The sequence below is a fragment of the Mesoplodon densirostris genome, chromosome 19 (genome assembly GCF_025265405.1).
Source record: "Mesoplodon densirostris isolate mMesDen1 chromosome 19, mMesDen1 primary haplotype, whole genome shotgun sequence".
Taxonomy (NCBI): domain Eukaryota; kingdom Metazoa; phylum Chordata; class Mammalia; order Artiodactyla; family Ziphiidae; genus Mesoplodon; species Mesoplodon densirostris.
In genome coordinates, this window is record NC_082679.1 from 17,119,746 (window position 1) to 17,135,862 (window position 16,117).

The 16,117-nt window shown below is 43.8% G+C and overlaps 1 protein-coding gene across 2 annotated transcripts in view; it reads right to left on the bottom strand.

Moving 5' to 3' along the window:
• GARRE1 (granule associated Rac and RHOG effector 1) overlaps positions 1-16,117 on the bottom strand; it is an 82,050-nt gene that overhangs the window by 18,540 nt on the left and 47,393 nt on the right. For both annotated transcript variants that reach the window (XM_060084408.1, XM_060084407.1), the window contains 5 exons: positions 8,591-8,800; positions 5,200-5,340; positions 4,888-4,983; positions 4,602-4,763; positions 2,219-2,377 (listed from right to left, as the gene is read on the bottom strand). In XM_060084408.1, the coding sequence (XP_059940391.1) occupies positions 2,219-2,377; positions 4,602-4,763; positions 4,888-4,983; positions 5,200-5,340; positions 8,591-8,800 (768 nt within the window). The remainder of the gene's footprint in view (positions 1-2,218; positions 2,378-4,601; positions 4,764-4,887; positions 4,984-5,199; positions 5,341-8,590; positions 8,801-16,117) is intronic.

Below are 16,117 nucleotides of genomic sequence, written 5' to 3' on the forward strand. Positions count from 1 at the left end.
TTTTATCCTCAACCATCAATATAAACAAAATTACTTCAGGAAAAATGAAGAACCAACCCTTTTCTCAATGATTTCCTCTTATTTGGAGGAGAGTCTTTATTTTTTATTTTTCATATTTTTTGGTCATGCCGTGCAGCTTGCGGGGCCTCAGTTCCCCGACTAGGGACTGAATCCAGGCCACAGCAGTAAAAGCATGGAGTCCTAACCACTAGACAACCAGGGAACTCCCTGGAGGAGTCTTTAATACTACACAGATGATACAGTATGCTTTGTAATTTAAAGAGTCTGACAAAGTAATGAATATATTTTCAAATAACTAAAAGAATTTTAAGAAAATAGTCATAAAACACTTTAAAACCAAATCAGTAACATTTCAGAAAAGGCAAAGCAATGCAGAGTTGCTTATTAGGATTCCAAATTCAGCCTCTAATGGAGTTGATTTCCACGGCTGTAAAGAGAGTTCTCACAGCTGGTCTGCAATGTCCTTTGGAAAAGACTTCCTGTCCAAGTAATAGCCATTGTTGGAACAGGCAGGTGTTTCCTCTCTCCTCCCAGCCCCAGAACAATAATCTAAAGGTTCTTTATCAGTCACAAACAACGGTGCCCTGGGATCAAGGCGGAGGGAATTAGGAAGAAGTTATTGCTCTCTGAGTAACATGGGACTTTTTTTTTAAACGATGATTTCTCAAAATAGCCTTTGAGGGACTTCCCTGGTGGTCCAGTGGTTAAGACTCTGTGCTCCCAATGCGAGGGGCCTGGGTTCAATCTCTGGTCAGGGAACTAGATCCCACATACATGCTGCAACTAAGAGTCTGCATGTCGCAACTAAGGATCCCGCATGTGGCAACTAAGACCTGGCACAGCCAAATAAATAAATAAATAAATATTTAAAAAACTAAGCTAAAATCTTAAAAAAAAAAAAAAAAAGCCTTTGGGTCCTCCTGCCTTATTTTACACACTCCTTTCTGGAGAGCTTATTGCCATGGTTCTCCTAGTTTCAGCTAAAATGGTCTTTGGAAACCTCCATACTTCAGCAGGGGGTCTCCAGTTTACTCTTTTTCTTAGGGGTTCCTATACTAAGGAACAGATCTTAAGCAAAACGTAACTCACCACTGTGGACAGGCCCCCACCTGGCCCTCTACAAGGCAGTACCACCCTGAGCTGGGCCACCTGAGCACGCACTCACACCAAACAAAAGGACTGCATCCTCCCAACAGCTCCTTTTATGAATAAAGTAGGAATTAGAGTAAGAAACAGCTCTTTAATTTTCTAAATCTCTAATTAGCTTCCTTTAATCTCTGAAATGCTATAACTCTTCAAAAAGCAGTCATTTAATTCTAGAAAGTGGGATAAGAACATAAGGTATACGGGTCAAAGGTACCTAACAAAAACCTAGGTGTTGATTTCCTGACCCCACCCAACTTTGGCAAAAGTTATTCTTCTCACCAGAGGTGAAAAGACCAAACTTACCTGAGTTGATGTTGTTATTTTTTGCAGAAACAGAGAACTGGGATACAAAGTGACTGGATGGGGGCACTACTTATACCATTGGAGGAGGTGATATTTGAGCTGACATCAGGAAAATGAGAATGAGTGAGTCACATGAAGATCTGAGAGGAGTATTCTCAGGAGAAAGGAGCATCAGGGGCAAAGGCCTGAGACAGGAAGAAGCTTTGTGTGTTTGAGCAACAGAAAGACATCCACTGTGGCTCCAGAGCAATCAGGCCAGGTGAAGGGTCCTATCAAATCGTTACTTATGTGATGGTTTCCTTAAAATCAGGAAAGCAGGAGACATCATTTTGCAACTAGGTCCCCTGCTAATACATATTATCAATCTATTAAAGGAAAAAAAAGACTTGGGCCTCACTGTTGTGGCCTCTCCTGTTGCGGAGCACAGGCTCCGGACGTGCAGGCTCAGTGGCCATGGCTCACGGGCCCAGCCGCTCCGCAGCATGTGGGATCTTCCCGGACCGGGGCACGAACCCGTGTCCCCTGCATCGGCAGGTGGACTCTCAACCACTGCGCCACCAGGGAAGCCCCCAAAAAGACTTTTTAATGCTGTTCTTCCTTTACCTTTTCTATCTGGTCTAAAACCTGCAGCTAGCAAAGTGCTTTTTAAATTCTCCAATGTTTTCGCACATGTGCCCACACCACATCCTCACATGCCTGAAACGTCCTTCTCTATTCTCTCCCCCATCCATCACACGTGCTCACTCACCAGTCCAGCTTGGCCAAACAGCAGCTGCACGGCGGTCTTGCAGGCACCCCGCCACGTGGATGGGCACACCTGGTTCAGGACTTCAGTCACAGGAAAATCGTCCCTGGGTGTGATGCCATTATAGCAGCCTGCCTCCTTGATCAGCTGTAACATTGTATGCTACAGATTGATAAAAAGAGAGTTCGCACCTCAAAATAAAGCCATACCAGGTTCTAAGACTTGTAGAAATGCATTTACAGGTACACAATAGTCCTCAAGAGAAGAGCATTTTACGTATTCCCATATCATGTCATTTTAATTTCTTAAGTAATTATCGTTAATTACCTTCAAAGATTTTCTCAACCCTGTAGCGTGACTGGCTAGATATGAATACATGTGCGTTAATACACATATGTGATTTCTATTCTGGCACAAAATATAGCATTATTTAGCAATGTGCTAATGCAAACTGGTTGAGGAATTTTGAAATTCTGAATAAGGAAACAAAATCATCTGGCAAAAGCAAATACCAATGAAAACCTCATCTTTATTTTGGATGAACAAGTGGTCAGGTATGCAGACTCTGGAAACAGACTGTATAAGCTCCAATTCCAGTCTACAACTTTCTAGCTGTGTGGCCTTGGACCTCAGTTCCTCTATCTGTCAAATGGGGAAAAGGCCAGTACCCACTTCATGGGTGAGCATTAACTAGACAATGCATGGGAAGCATTTGACACAATGCCTGGCACACATGATGCTCTGCAAATGGTCCTAATTACTTCAGTATTATGACAATATCTCTCCTCTTATTTAATTTATGAAAGTCCACTGAAACATTAATCATAAACAGCATTTTATAGTGTACTTGCAAAACCCTGTATTTTACACATTTTAAACAAAATTATGAATAAAACTACCTTGGCAAATGTCTCATTAAAAAAGTCACCCTAGGAGCTTCTGATCTGGTGAACACATGGAGGTGCCTGGAGAGAACATGGAACCTCCAAGCCCCTTCCCCGTGCCTTGCCCTAGGCATCTCTTCCATCTCGCTGTTCCTGAGTTACGTCCTCTCATAATAAACTGGTGATCCGGAACTCTCCCAACAAGTTGGGATTCACAGCATCAATGTACTCAGATCAAGACAGTGTAAGGAGAGTATGCTGAGGCAGACACAGCACATTCCTGAAGAAGTTCACTCATGGCCGTGTAACTATCAAGTGGTCACAGCCACTGCCTTAAATGCCAAAGTTTCCTTGGACCCTCTCCACACACTTCCTGGATCCCCCGGCCTCTCTTCTGGCTCCAGCGACCATTTGCCTCTGAGGACCCTGGCCCTGATCCCACTTCGGGGCTCCAGACCCATACATCCAATTGCCTGCTGAACAGCTCCACTTGGACATTTCAAAAGCAACCTTAAAATCACGTCCAAAAATATATTCTATGATGACTATCCCCGAGCCTCAATAAACAGCACCAAAGCAGCTGTCCAAGCCAGAAACCTGGGCCTCATCTCCTTTCCCCTCCCTCTCACAGCCAATTAATCACTGAGTCCTGCTTATTATAACTTCTAGATTGTTCTTGAATACTTCCACTCGCCTCCCATGATCACTTGATGGGGCTATGGCCAAAACCCTTCAGTGCTGCTCCCCTCCCAGCCACAGTCCATCCTGAAGTCGGGGTGATCTTTCCGAAATGCAAACCTCATGACACGACCTGTCTTGGTGGGATGCCAGCCACCTGGGGATGGAGCCCAGCCCTCACACTGGGGGTTTTCTGGCCTCTCCGGGCTGCTTTTCCAGCCTTGGCTCCTACCATGTCTCGCCTTGCTCTAGACGGTGGCCCTCAGGTCTGACTACATATTAGAATCCCCTGGACAACTTTTACAAAATACCAGAGCCCAAGCCTTACTTCAAGACAATTAAATCCGAATCTCATTAGTGACTGTCCTGGACAGCCAGGGGGGCCCCGGCTACAGCTCTAAGGAAGATCTTCAGCTCTTGGGATGGGCTCTTACTTCCTGGCCATCTCACAGCCCCAGCCCCACCCCCATACTTATTATTCAGGTCTTTCTCTGCTTCAAGTCCTCTTCTCAAGAGTCACATCTCTTAATCCTCCAGGTGAGGCCCCCTCGTTCTGTGTTCCTATCACAACCTAGTGGGCTGTCAAATCTCCTAGCCTGGCACCAATGGATGCTCAATAAAGACCTACCAAATTGAGACAAAAAAAACCACAACAAAAGTCACCCTAGTCTGCTTTTAGACACCAGTTTACTGAGGAAGGTCAATGCCTCCCGTCTTCACTTAAGTTTTGCTTTTTAGTCTAGATTCTTTACAAGCTCTCAGGTTTCCTTAAGAACTCTGTTTTCAAGTTCACACCCGGTTGTTGGAACCCCAAGGAAAGCTACCGTCTTAAGTTTCAGATTGTCGGCGGCCGACTCGTTGAAGGAGACACCCTTCAGGAAGTTCGATCCTATCTGCACAGGGACGGTGGGAAGCTCACACTGCATGGGCTGCGGCGGGGTCTGCCTCCGCCCTGTCTGCTGTGCTTCTGCCTCGCTGCAGCAGCCCTGGAAAAGGGTTGGGTAGGAGAGGAGAGGTGACCCACAGCTCACCTCTCAAGACATTTGCCTCATGTGGATGGCATGAATGCCATACCACAGCTCCCAGGAGCTACCAGAGAGAAAAGCGTACCTGTAAACTGGCTTCAATTGCCTTTGGATTCAGGTGGAAACCGGCTTTCATTGCATATTCACAGTGACCTAAGCTTTCCAGAGCTATTTTATATGCCTGCAAAGAAATTGTTTGCAAGAATGAAGATTACATAGCAGATTATAAACGGACTAGGTTCAATGAAAACAGAAATTTTAAATTTCTATAGTTATTAAAAGACATGAGGCAAACCACCATCTTATTACTCTTTCCAATTGGTTCAGCATCACGACTTTAACTCCCTCCCTTGTTCCCATCCCTTAGATATTAATGTGCCGGTTCTGAAAAACGTACTTGCAGAGCACTGTCAATCTTTATGTTCAGTTCTTTCAGCTGGTGCTCAGGAATCGCTGCACTTTGAGAACAGAAGAGCTGCTGAACTTCAATTCCTGCCAGGCGGCCATCGCAGCCTCTTTCTCTTAGTCTAGATGTTGCCTGCAACAGAAATGGTGACTGGTAGGTAAAAGAGGATTTTACAGATACTAGCAAAATTAAAAAACCAGAAAACAACTATAGTAAAGCAAGAAACTATCTAAGAGTTAGATATAAACCAGACATTCCGGATCGTCTGTATTACGAAGTGAGCAAGCAGCCAGAAGTTCTGAAAGACTGAATCAAGCATTGAAGAGAAAGCAAACCTGACAACAGAACTACCTTATTTAAGAGACCCCTGGGAATTCCCTGGCGGTCCAGTGGTTAGGACTCCGCACTCTCACTGCTGAGGGCCTGGATTCAATCCCTGGTCAGGGAACTAAGATCCCACAAACCATGCGGTATGACCAAAGAAAAGAAACCCTGGAAAAAAGACTTACCTACCTGTTATTTATTTTATATCTATATTACATATAAATTACATACACATTAAAAACATTCACATTTTAAATTTCCCTGCTTTAAAAAGACAGATACCCTAGTATATTGGCCCTTGGAGTTTCCAGAATTAAACAATATATATATGGTTGGGTGGTCCTATACACCAAAGTAAAAAACCTCACCAATAGACAAAGAATAGGAAAAAAACATACACTGTAACATTAAAGGAAAAACAGAACTTTTGAAATCTGCACAGGAAAATGAAATACTTATTGTTTAGTCACTAAATATGTTTATGAAGAGCACATAAGAAAAACAAGAAGAAATTAATCTGTGTCTTGTGATGAAATGTTATCTATACATATGGGTCAAGACTAGAGAATACAGAAAAGTATGTATTTGATTTACTAGATAGAAGGAAGGATTCAGGATGAACTGTCTTTCAATTTTTCAATGTCTATTTTTATTGCAATAACATTTGTGCAACAAATAACATTTTTTAACAGTTAATTTTTGTTCTTCTAGGCCAAGGTAGGAGTTGTAATATTTACCAAAATTGCAGGACTAAAGGAAGTTAACTAGCAGCTATAATGCCATACATTTCCAAAGCTCCACAAATTCTGTATGAATACCAACCATTCCCTGAACCCTAACAGTCTCACAGTTTAAAACCATTTGACTCTCTTTCTAGAACTCTTCCATTTAGTCAAAGATGTAGCCCACAAGGTCTTATGTTAGGTGTCTCTGGATAGACAGTGGAGCACAAAACCTGGTCCCTACCATCTTGGAGCTGACAGCTTCATGGGTCGAAAAGGCAAACAAATAAAATATTTTAAAAATATAAAATGGAGAAAAACATCCCAAGGGAAATAGAGAACTGTAACAGGGAGTGCCCGAGAAACTGAGAAATCAACATTTAGGCTGAGTTTACGGCAGAGGAGGCAGTCAACAGAAGTGTGGGGTGGGGGTAGGACAGGCAGAGGTATCAGCCAAGGAACCAGAACCCAGTGAGCAGGGGAGAGTGGCCACAGATGAGGAGGCAGGGGCCAGATTATGTGGGACTAGGCAGGTCATGGGGATGGGTACACACTTTACCTTAAGGAAATGGAGAGACATGAAGGACGGCAAGACAGAAAGGGGAGAAGCAAGTCCAGCCACTGAAGCTGTCAGGGGAGAGTAATGATTCCCTGAACTAGGTTAGTGATAGTGGACACAGAAAGAATGGGACAGATTTGCAGTCATATTTTGGAGGTAGGATCTGCAGGGCTTTCTTATGGATTGGATGTAGATGTGACAGAAAAACTGGAGGATAAATCTCAGGTTTCTTGCACAAAGGACCCAGTGTGGGATGGCACTACATGCTAGCACAGGGAAGATTTGAGGAGGAACAGTGTGTGCAGAAAGGCTAAGGGCTGAGCCATCAGAAGACCTGAGGAGGGCAGCAGCTGAATATAGGGGCCTGAGCCCACGGGGGAAGTGAACCAGGCACACACATTTGTGTGCTTGTGGCCCCAGCCCACAAGCGGTTTTAAAGTTCCAAGACTAGACGGAGACCCTCTAGGGGAAAGGGCACATAGAACTGAGCCTTGAGAAACTCATATTCATAAGTTATGTTGAAGAGAAGCTAGCAAAGTGGCTGGAGAGGCTAGCCCAACAGCTAAGAGGTACCTAAGAACACCTGGTTCTCCACAAGGAGAGAAGATTTCCAGGGCTCATGTCGCTGTGAGCTGCTTAATGGAGTCATCGGGATCCTTGGATTTCTGCCAATTATTTTTGGCAACATGGAAGGCACCAGTGACCCTGACAAGACAAGGTATGTTCTTGTGTAGGAGTGGAAGCCAGATTTTAGTGAACTGAATGATACCATTTATATAAAGTTTCATATTGTGCAAAACAATACATTTATGGATACATACATATAGAATAAAAATATAAAAATATGCATAGGAATCACAAACTCCAAAATCAAAAGAGGTTATCTCTAGAGAGAAAGGAATATGAATAAGATAGTGGAGAAGTACAAAGGGAATTCAAGTGCATTCGTAATAATATTTTCCTGTTAAAAATAAAAGGTATGAGGGCTTCCCTGGTGGCGCAGTGGTTAAGAATCCACCTGCCGATGCAGGGGACACAGGTTTGAGCCCTGGTCCAGGAAGATCCCACATGCCGCGGAGCAAATAAGCCCGTGCGCCAGAACTACTGAGCCTGCGCTCTAGAGCCCGCAAGCCACAACTACTGAAGCCCACAAGCCACAACTACTGAAGCCCGCATGCCTAGAGCCCGTGCTCTGCAACCAGAGAAGCCCCCGCACCGCAAGGAAGAGTAGCCCCAGCTCGCCGCAACTAGAGAAAGCCCACGTGCAGCAACAAAGACCCAACGCAGCCAAAAATAGTAAATAAATAAAATAAATAAATTTATTAAAAAATAAAAAAAATAAAATGCCAACAAGAAATGTGTCATCGCCTACTACATCCCCACCTAGCTACCTGGCTGACCACTTACCCTCCATATAGCCTCCAGCCTCTTCTCCCTGGTCCCTCTTCCTAGAAGATTTGATGCACTTCTTGTCGGAGGCCAGGCCCTTCCCCTGAGCTCCTGCACACCTCCATCACGGCCCCTCAAACCTGTTTTTGTAAGACTTTTCTCCTAGGAGGCTGTGAGTAGAGGCTACTACCTCAGTGCCTGCACATGCCTGGCATGAAGTGGGCATTTACAAAGACATTCACTGTTAAATGAATGAACAAGCTAATGACAGCAGTTGAAAACTCACACTTCTACATAAAATGGCTCTTTTAAGAACCAACAGGTAAAGGCCCTGTGGAGCCTCTCCTATCTGAACAAAGGGCACCAATCTCCCCAAAGTCAGGGTTACCTCAGCAGCCCCCCGCCAGGACCGCACAGCTTCCTCCAGTTCTGGTGTGTGGCCCATGCCGGATAAGCTGCCACCACTGCTACTGTTCTTTTTTTCTGGCACAACAACCTCGGCAAAGCAGGAGTGAGCCACTGGCTGGACCTTCTGTAACGCCTGGGTCAAAAACTGGAAATGGACCTGCACCACTGTCAAGAAGCATCGCCCCAACACCTGTGGAAACAAAAGAGCCAGGGATTTTAAGGCTGTGGGTTGCTACTGCATGACCGCAATCAATTCTCAACTATCAATTTGAGTAGAGGTAACAATTAACTGGAAATCTGAAGTCATACGAAGTTAAAAAGTCACCATGCTTTGAAGGATCTGCCTTTGTTCTCACGTTTGGACCTGGGTGGCCTGATACCTAGAAATCAAGATGTTTGAACCAAATAGCAAGCCCCAAGGTTCGCATGGGCCTTCCCATTTCCCATCTAGCCTCCCTCCACTCCTGTTCTCCACTCCCCTCATCTGGACTCTGGCTCACACCAACCCTGGTTGTCTTTGAGCTCCTGCTGAACCAGAGCAACCCACAATTCCAATTCTGTCCACACAGTATTCAGAGGGCAGAGTAAAAGCCAGGTGATTAAAAATCCAAAAGGTCAGTTTGACTATAAGAAGACATTCCATTGGAAATGGAATCCAAAGATACAGGTTATGTTGGTAACAGTGTTATTAACATAGTTATTACATAGTTATTAACATAGCTGTATGTCATATTTCCAGTCTTACAAAACAAAGCTCACAGGCCTGTCTTCTAGGAGTCAACAAAACATACTGGTAAGTCCATTTGTCAGAACAGCAGAAACCCACTCACCTGATACGTATTAGTAGTTGGTTGATGCAGTAGTCCATTAAAGTAGAAAATTCATTTTAAAAACTACCATATGCATGCTATGTTAATATATACTATTAATATGTAATTATAATATATGTACTAAAAATATACTACATACCATAAACATTTTAAGATACAAATGTGCCTTTATCTGCCAACCTCTGGCACTGGCTAAAGCTGTTCTCTGACATTACTGCCGTTCCCCATTTGCTTTCTTGTGTTAACTCCAGCTACAAGGTGTTCTCTATGATTTCCTACTTCTTTTTTCTTTAAAAGGCAGCAAGAATTTGCTGCTTGCAAAGCAACTTGAGCAGACACTTTCCAGATTATTGACATGTCCCCCTAATCTTTTACAGTTGTTTTAGCCATACCAAATTCAACAACAGTAACAACAAAACCTTTTTGTAACTCCTTTATCGTGTTCCATAACATTCAAAACATTTTTTTTTTTTTTTTTTTGCGGTATGCGGGCCTCTCACCGCTGTGGCCTCCCCCGCTCTGGAGCACAGGCTCCGGACGCTCAGGCTCAGCGGCCATGGCTCACGGGCCCAGCCGCTCCGCGGCATATGGGATCCTCCCAGACCGGGGCACGAACCCGTATCCCCTGCATCGGCAGGCGGACTCTCAACCACTTGCGCCACCAGGGAGGCCCTCAAAACATTTTTAATGGAAGGTATTTCATATTTCATTGGCCTATACAGTGGATTACTTACTAACAAAAAATTACTTATTTTATTGAGTTTGTAATCCAACTGGAGCATAGCTGAGAGGGCCCACTAGCTGCCAGCTCTCAGGGCGCTGCCTTGGGGAGGTGGTGAAGGTTTCCACTGCCTTTTACAAGGAATTAAAATCCAACCCCACTGCCCACACTTTGGCCTAGTCCTGTCCCTTGGAGAAGCCAAAACTAAGACTCAACCTTGGACCTATCACCTCCCAGCACACATTTCAGATGCTGCCCTTTTCCACCCGCACTGGGCAGAGCTCTTAATCCTGGAGAAAGAGAGTCAGGCAAGCTCCCAGTGGTGACACTTACTCCCTCTGAATTATTTTCCCCTGTGGAAATCACCAGGACAAAACAAAAGCAAACACACAAAACTCATACCAAAGCATCCTCCTTCTATAGGGAACCATCAGAAATACGGGCTGAATTCCCACTCAAACAAACCTCCTGGGTCTCTACTCACATCTCCCTCAAAGCTCCTCCCCATCAAAGATGGGGCAGAGTGAGCCACACAGAATAAGCAGACCTAGCAACCTAGGGACTTGTGCCACAAACAGAAAAAAGAGTATTCAATTAGCATTGTACATAATATCAGCCAGCCTGAATGAAACACTCAGCATGTACTTCACCTATGCTAAAGATTTCACACTGATTATCTCATTTAATCCTAGGAACAACCATATGAGGTCATTTCCATTTCACAAACAATAAGACTAAGGCACAGAAAGGTTATGAAACTTTGTCAAGGGGACACAACTGGATGTGGCAGAGGGGTCACTTGACTCAAGGGTCTATGCCCTTAGCCATTGTGCTCCCCTGCCTTCAACAGGCTCTACACACCTGGAGACAGCTGTGGGCTGGCAGCACTGAGACCAGACACAGGACAGCAGCTCGACCTTAACTGGCTTAGGCCAGAATGATATGGTGTCCTGACGCTCCACACAGAGCAAACCCAGGAGGAGGAGCGAAGCTGGGTCCTCAGGCACACACACTCTCCCTCCTCCTCCTTCCTTAGCCTCTTGGCAGGCTGTGGCTGAGGGAGGAGGAGGGAGAAGTGGAGACGCCATGTGCCATTTGCTCTAGGCTCATATTCTTTCAGCTTCTGACAGATACAACTCAGTCATTCATTCTTTCAACAGATGTGTAATTTGTGAATGCCTGATACGTACAAAGCACAAAAAGCCAGAAGATACTACAAGAAAGACAGCTAACAAGTCACTGTCCTTGTGAGGGTTACCTTCTAATGGTGGGGAACAGTTAAGTATACATGCGAAGTCAGGGGCTACCGGAGACTGAACACTAAGGAGTGAGGTGGGAAGGAAAAGGCTCTCTGAGGAAAAGACCAAGGGAACAGATGGAGTAATCCCTCTCCCTTCGAAAGGAAAATTCTGAGAAAGGCCTCTGAAGGCCTGATGCAGGGTCCTGGGCCCAGAACAGGACATTCTCTGATAATGCTGGTCGATGCTAGGCTGGGGGTTGGGGAGGGTCCTCTTGTTGTTAGGGGTAGAATGGTGGAAGGAGGATGCTTCTGTTGCAGGAGTAAATGGGGGGAGAGATGGCGGACAGTTTTAAAAGGCGGACATTTGGAATACTGTCTCCACCACTTATTACATGCTTGACCTTGGATGAGTTATTTAATCTAAATTTCTTCCGTGTATGGAAGAAATGATGCGAACAAGAGCTCAGCATTTCCCTCCTCCACTCATGAGGTATGTAGCACACATTCGGGTTGTGACAAAATATTTGTATTGCAAACAATTCATTAAAAGCCAATCAAACCAATGGTTACACCCTGGACCTTGGAAAAGCTTTATTTATTTATTTTTTTTTTGGCTGCGCCACACGCGGCATACAGGATCTTAGTCCCCCAACTAGGGATCGAACCCATGCCCCCTGCAGTGGATGCCTGGAGTCTTAACCACTGGACTAACAGGGAAGTCCCTGGAAAAGCTATTTAAAAAATATCTATTCTACAAGTTTACCTAAACTAACAGATGTATAAACACCACCTTTTCCAGATAGAGGACAAAGCTCAATCCCCAGCCTGCCTCTGCCCCCCTTTTCTCTACAGTATCTCCTGTCTTAGCCCAGCTTCCCTCCTGTAACAGACTCCATCCTCTCCATCACAGGGATGGGCCAGTCCTTGGGGTCTTCCTGAGAAACCTGGAAAGAAATAGAGACTCTAAAGTTATGAACTTGGAAGCATGTGACCCAAGGGCTGAGGACAGCTACTTTCTCTTTCACAGGGAGAACGTTTCCTAGACTGCAGGATCCAATGAAGCTGCAGAACAGATGTGGCAAGCTGGTGGACAAATGAGTGGACTGGTCAAAGAGAGAGACATTTTAAATGTCAATGAGTTTAAACTGTCAGTGGAGCTACAGGGTTCCACGTCTATCAACCTGGAACTTCCAGAGTTCCAGCTATCATTTACTGAGTGCTTAACCCATACCAAGCACTTGACGTGCAGTGAAGTGACTCAGGGGGGTGATAGCAATTCATCCATTTTATAGATGACAACGAGGCTTAGAGAAAGAAAGAAACTTGCTCCAGTGTCAAGCAGTAATAAGTGGTGCAGTACAGATCTGATGCCAAGTCTGTCTGACTCCAAAAACTGTGTTCTAACCATCAGGCTATGCTATCTTCATATGACAAGATCCAGGATATAGTCACGACAGTGACTAAGGATACCAAGAAGGGGAGAGGAACCCTGTGCAGGAACCCTGATGTCTCCCAAACAGTGTCAGGCCCTAGTGTCAGCCCAGTTCCCTGGGCTGGAAACGGAGACTGAGAGGTATGGCTCAGTCTTCTCTAACTGTGGGAAAGGTACTGCGACAAGAGTAAAAAGTGGGGTAGCCTGTGGCACTTCAGTGCGGCATGAGTCTTAAAGTTCATGATCTGTACAGCAGACTGCTAAGACTGTCTGCAAACAGCAATGATAAACTGGGAGAGGACACACAGGGCTTGGGAAGAGAAGCAGCTTCTCTTACCTCTAGAGGAATTCCAAACCCCAAAACACCTGTTCAGGCCTTCAGCACATCAGTCCCATTCAATAATTATGAAGAAAGCAATCAGATTTAATCTTACCCTTGACATTTGCATTAGTAAAAAAAAAATATCCATTCATCCCAAGGCATCCCAAGTTGATGGAATCTGGGGCAATAAGAGGCTGTTATCAGACTTGCATTAAGAGAAGCATTTTGGTGTGACTTAAATTCCTCATAAAGGCTCAATTCCTGAATATAGACAATAAGCGACCTTGCCACTTCTGCCTCCAAATATCCATGGAGCATTCTGGATTACTATAAACAGCCACTGAGGATCTATTGAAATGAAACCTTGTTTTCTGGGAATCCCTGATGGCAGAGGAAAAGGGTACACGTTCACTTTCCCATTCCCCTATAAACGTACCACATGTGCTGCTAAGGGGGTTATGTTCATGAATATAACCAGGAAACCTTTTCTTTTTGGTGATTTTTATATTTTATTAATTACAACCAACTTTAGTTTAAGGTCATCCTATTTTGAACCCTAAAAGACCACTCTTTCTACACCAGCATAGTCAACTCTACCTTGCTAGAATTTTTTCACAATTTTAGTTACTCCTCTTCTAGGGCCAGGGCCTGACTCGGCCCTCACTATATCTGCACGTGCTGAAATCATGAAGTGCCCAACTCCACCCCACCTGCCACACACCTTGTGATTTTCACATCAATATACACAATGTCTAAGTTCATTTTTTGCTCAACCTCACTGAACAATTCGTCCGTCTCACATCCCTGCAGAGTGAAGAACAAGTAAAAGTGTCACATATACCATACTGTCAAACATTTCCAGGGGCTCTAGCATTTACTTCTGATCAGTTTAAAAGTCGAGAATGAATGAAATGAAGTTGATCCGGATTGGCTGCTTTCATTAGAAATTCCAAACTCATTCAGTCATTTCTTTCTCTTCAAAACTTACTTGTACCTTAAACATTACAGTTGGTTCCACGTGTTCCCAATCTTTTATTCTTATGATAATTCCAGAGTTATTACATAATGACCTAACCAACAGACCAGAATGTGATACAAAGACCTAAATGTGCCTCCAGAGAAATACAGAATGCAGTAGACCATGCCTGGACTATGGAAAGTACCTTATGGAGATTAAATTATGGCATAAAAATGTAAAAAACAAGCTTACTGAAACTAACATGTATAGTCTGACCTAAAAACTGATTAACAGTGAGTGCTTAAATATTAAAAAAAAAAAAGCAACTAACAAAACAGTAATCTCTTTGCAGTCAGTATTAACCTAGAGCACAAAGAAGCTGCCATGCTATGTACAGAAGAAAGAACTAGTGAGGACAGAAAGCTAACACATCCCCAAGGGTAGATGAGCCATCACCAAATGTTAATCATTCAGACAAGATTACATTCTGCCCCTGGACATGCTGCTTTACTGCTGGTAAAAATATCAACAGACACAGTTTCTGAACTCCTACTTACTTCATGGGCCAAACACTGTGGTGCACAAAACCTTTTACACCAGTAATACATATTCATTGCAAATAAATTACGGGGAAAAGATCAGCTAAATAAAGAAATAAACAGTATCAAATATTACTAAATAGATATAACCACTGATTACATGTTTCTGATACAGCCTACATTTGTACCTGTAGGTTTTTTTTGTAAAACTAGATCATGTTGTATGTTATTTTATAGCCTGCTTTCCAAAATAAAATATATCAAAAATTTATTACATGCAACACACATAGGAAGTTATTTATTTATTTATTTATTTATCACCACACTGCTCGGCTTGCAAGATCTTAGTTCCCCGTACAGGGATCTAAACCTGTGCCCCTTCAGTGGAAGCACAGAGTCCTAACAACTGGACTGCCAGGGAATTCCCAGGAAGTTGTATATTTCAGCTACATTGCTATCAATCATAGTAACTAACAGGATAATTATAAACTATCGTCCAGGACATGAAAAAGTGAAAGGCCAGTGAGCGGAACTAAGTCTATGGTAGACAAAGGAGGAAGGGTTGTTATTGTTCAATAGGTACAGAGTTTCAGTTTGGGAAGATGAGAAAGTTCTGCAGATGGCTAGTGGTTGATGGTTGCAAAAAATATGAATGTACTTAATGCCACTGAACTGTACACTTAAAAACAGTTAAGATGGCGAAATTTATGTTATGTATAATTTACCACACACACAAAAAAGTACAAGTGCTTCTAGTCACCCCCCTCTGCTACCATTCTATTCCAAGCTACAATCATCTCTTGCTTGGATTACTATAACAGCCTCTTAACTGACCTTCCTGCTTCCTTTCAATTAGGATTAGTTTTATCTACACATAACAACAACAACAACAACAACAACAAATGCAGTGGTTTAAATAAGAGCAACGTTTACTTCTTTCTAAGGTAAAAATAAATCTAGGGTTAGGCAGTCCAGAGCTGGGATGGAGGCTCCTGGGTATCACAAGGAGCCCAGTTCCCATCTTTCTGCTCTTCATCCTCACATAAGGCTTATATACTGGAACTACCTCATAGTTCTAAATGGTTAAATGACCTTCAGCCATTCTGCCTGCATTCTAGATAGTAAAAAACTGGGGTGGGGGGGGAGAAGGTAGCACCCTTTTTCCCTCTAAGGAAACTTCCCAGCAGTCTCATCCAAAACCTCTAGTTACATCTTCATGAACCAGAACTTAATTCAAGTGACCACTCCTAGCTGTAAGGGAAGCTGGGAAGTATAGTCCCTTTTCCATGCATAATATTCCTGAAAAAACAAAAACAAACAAAAAACCCTCCATAGTTTTTGTTGTTGTTGTTTTCTGGCTATGCCATGGCAGCTTGTGCGATCTTAGTTCCCCGACCAGGGAGTGAACCCAGGGCCCCGGCAGTGAAAGCACTGAGTCCTAACCACTGGACTGCCAGGGAATTCC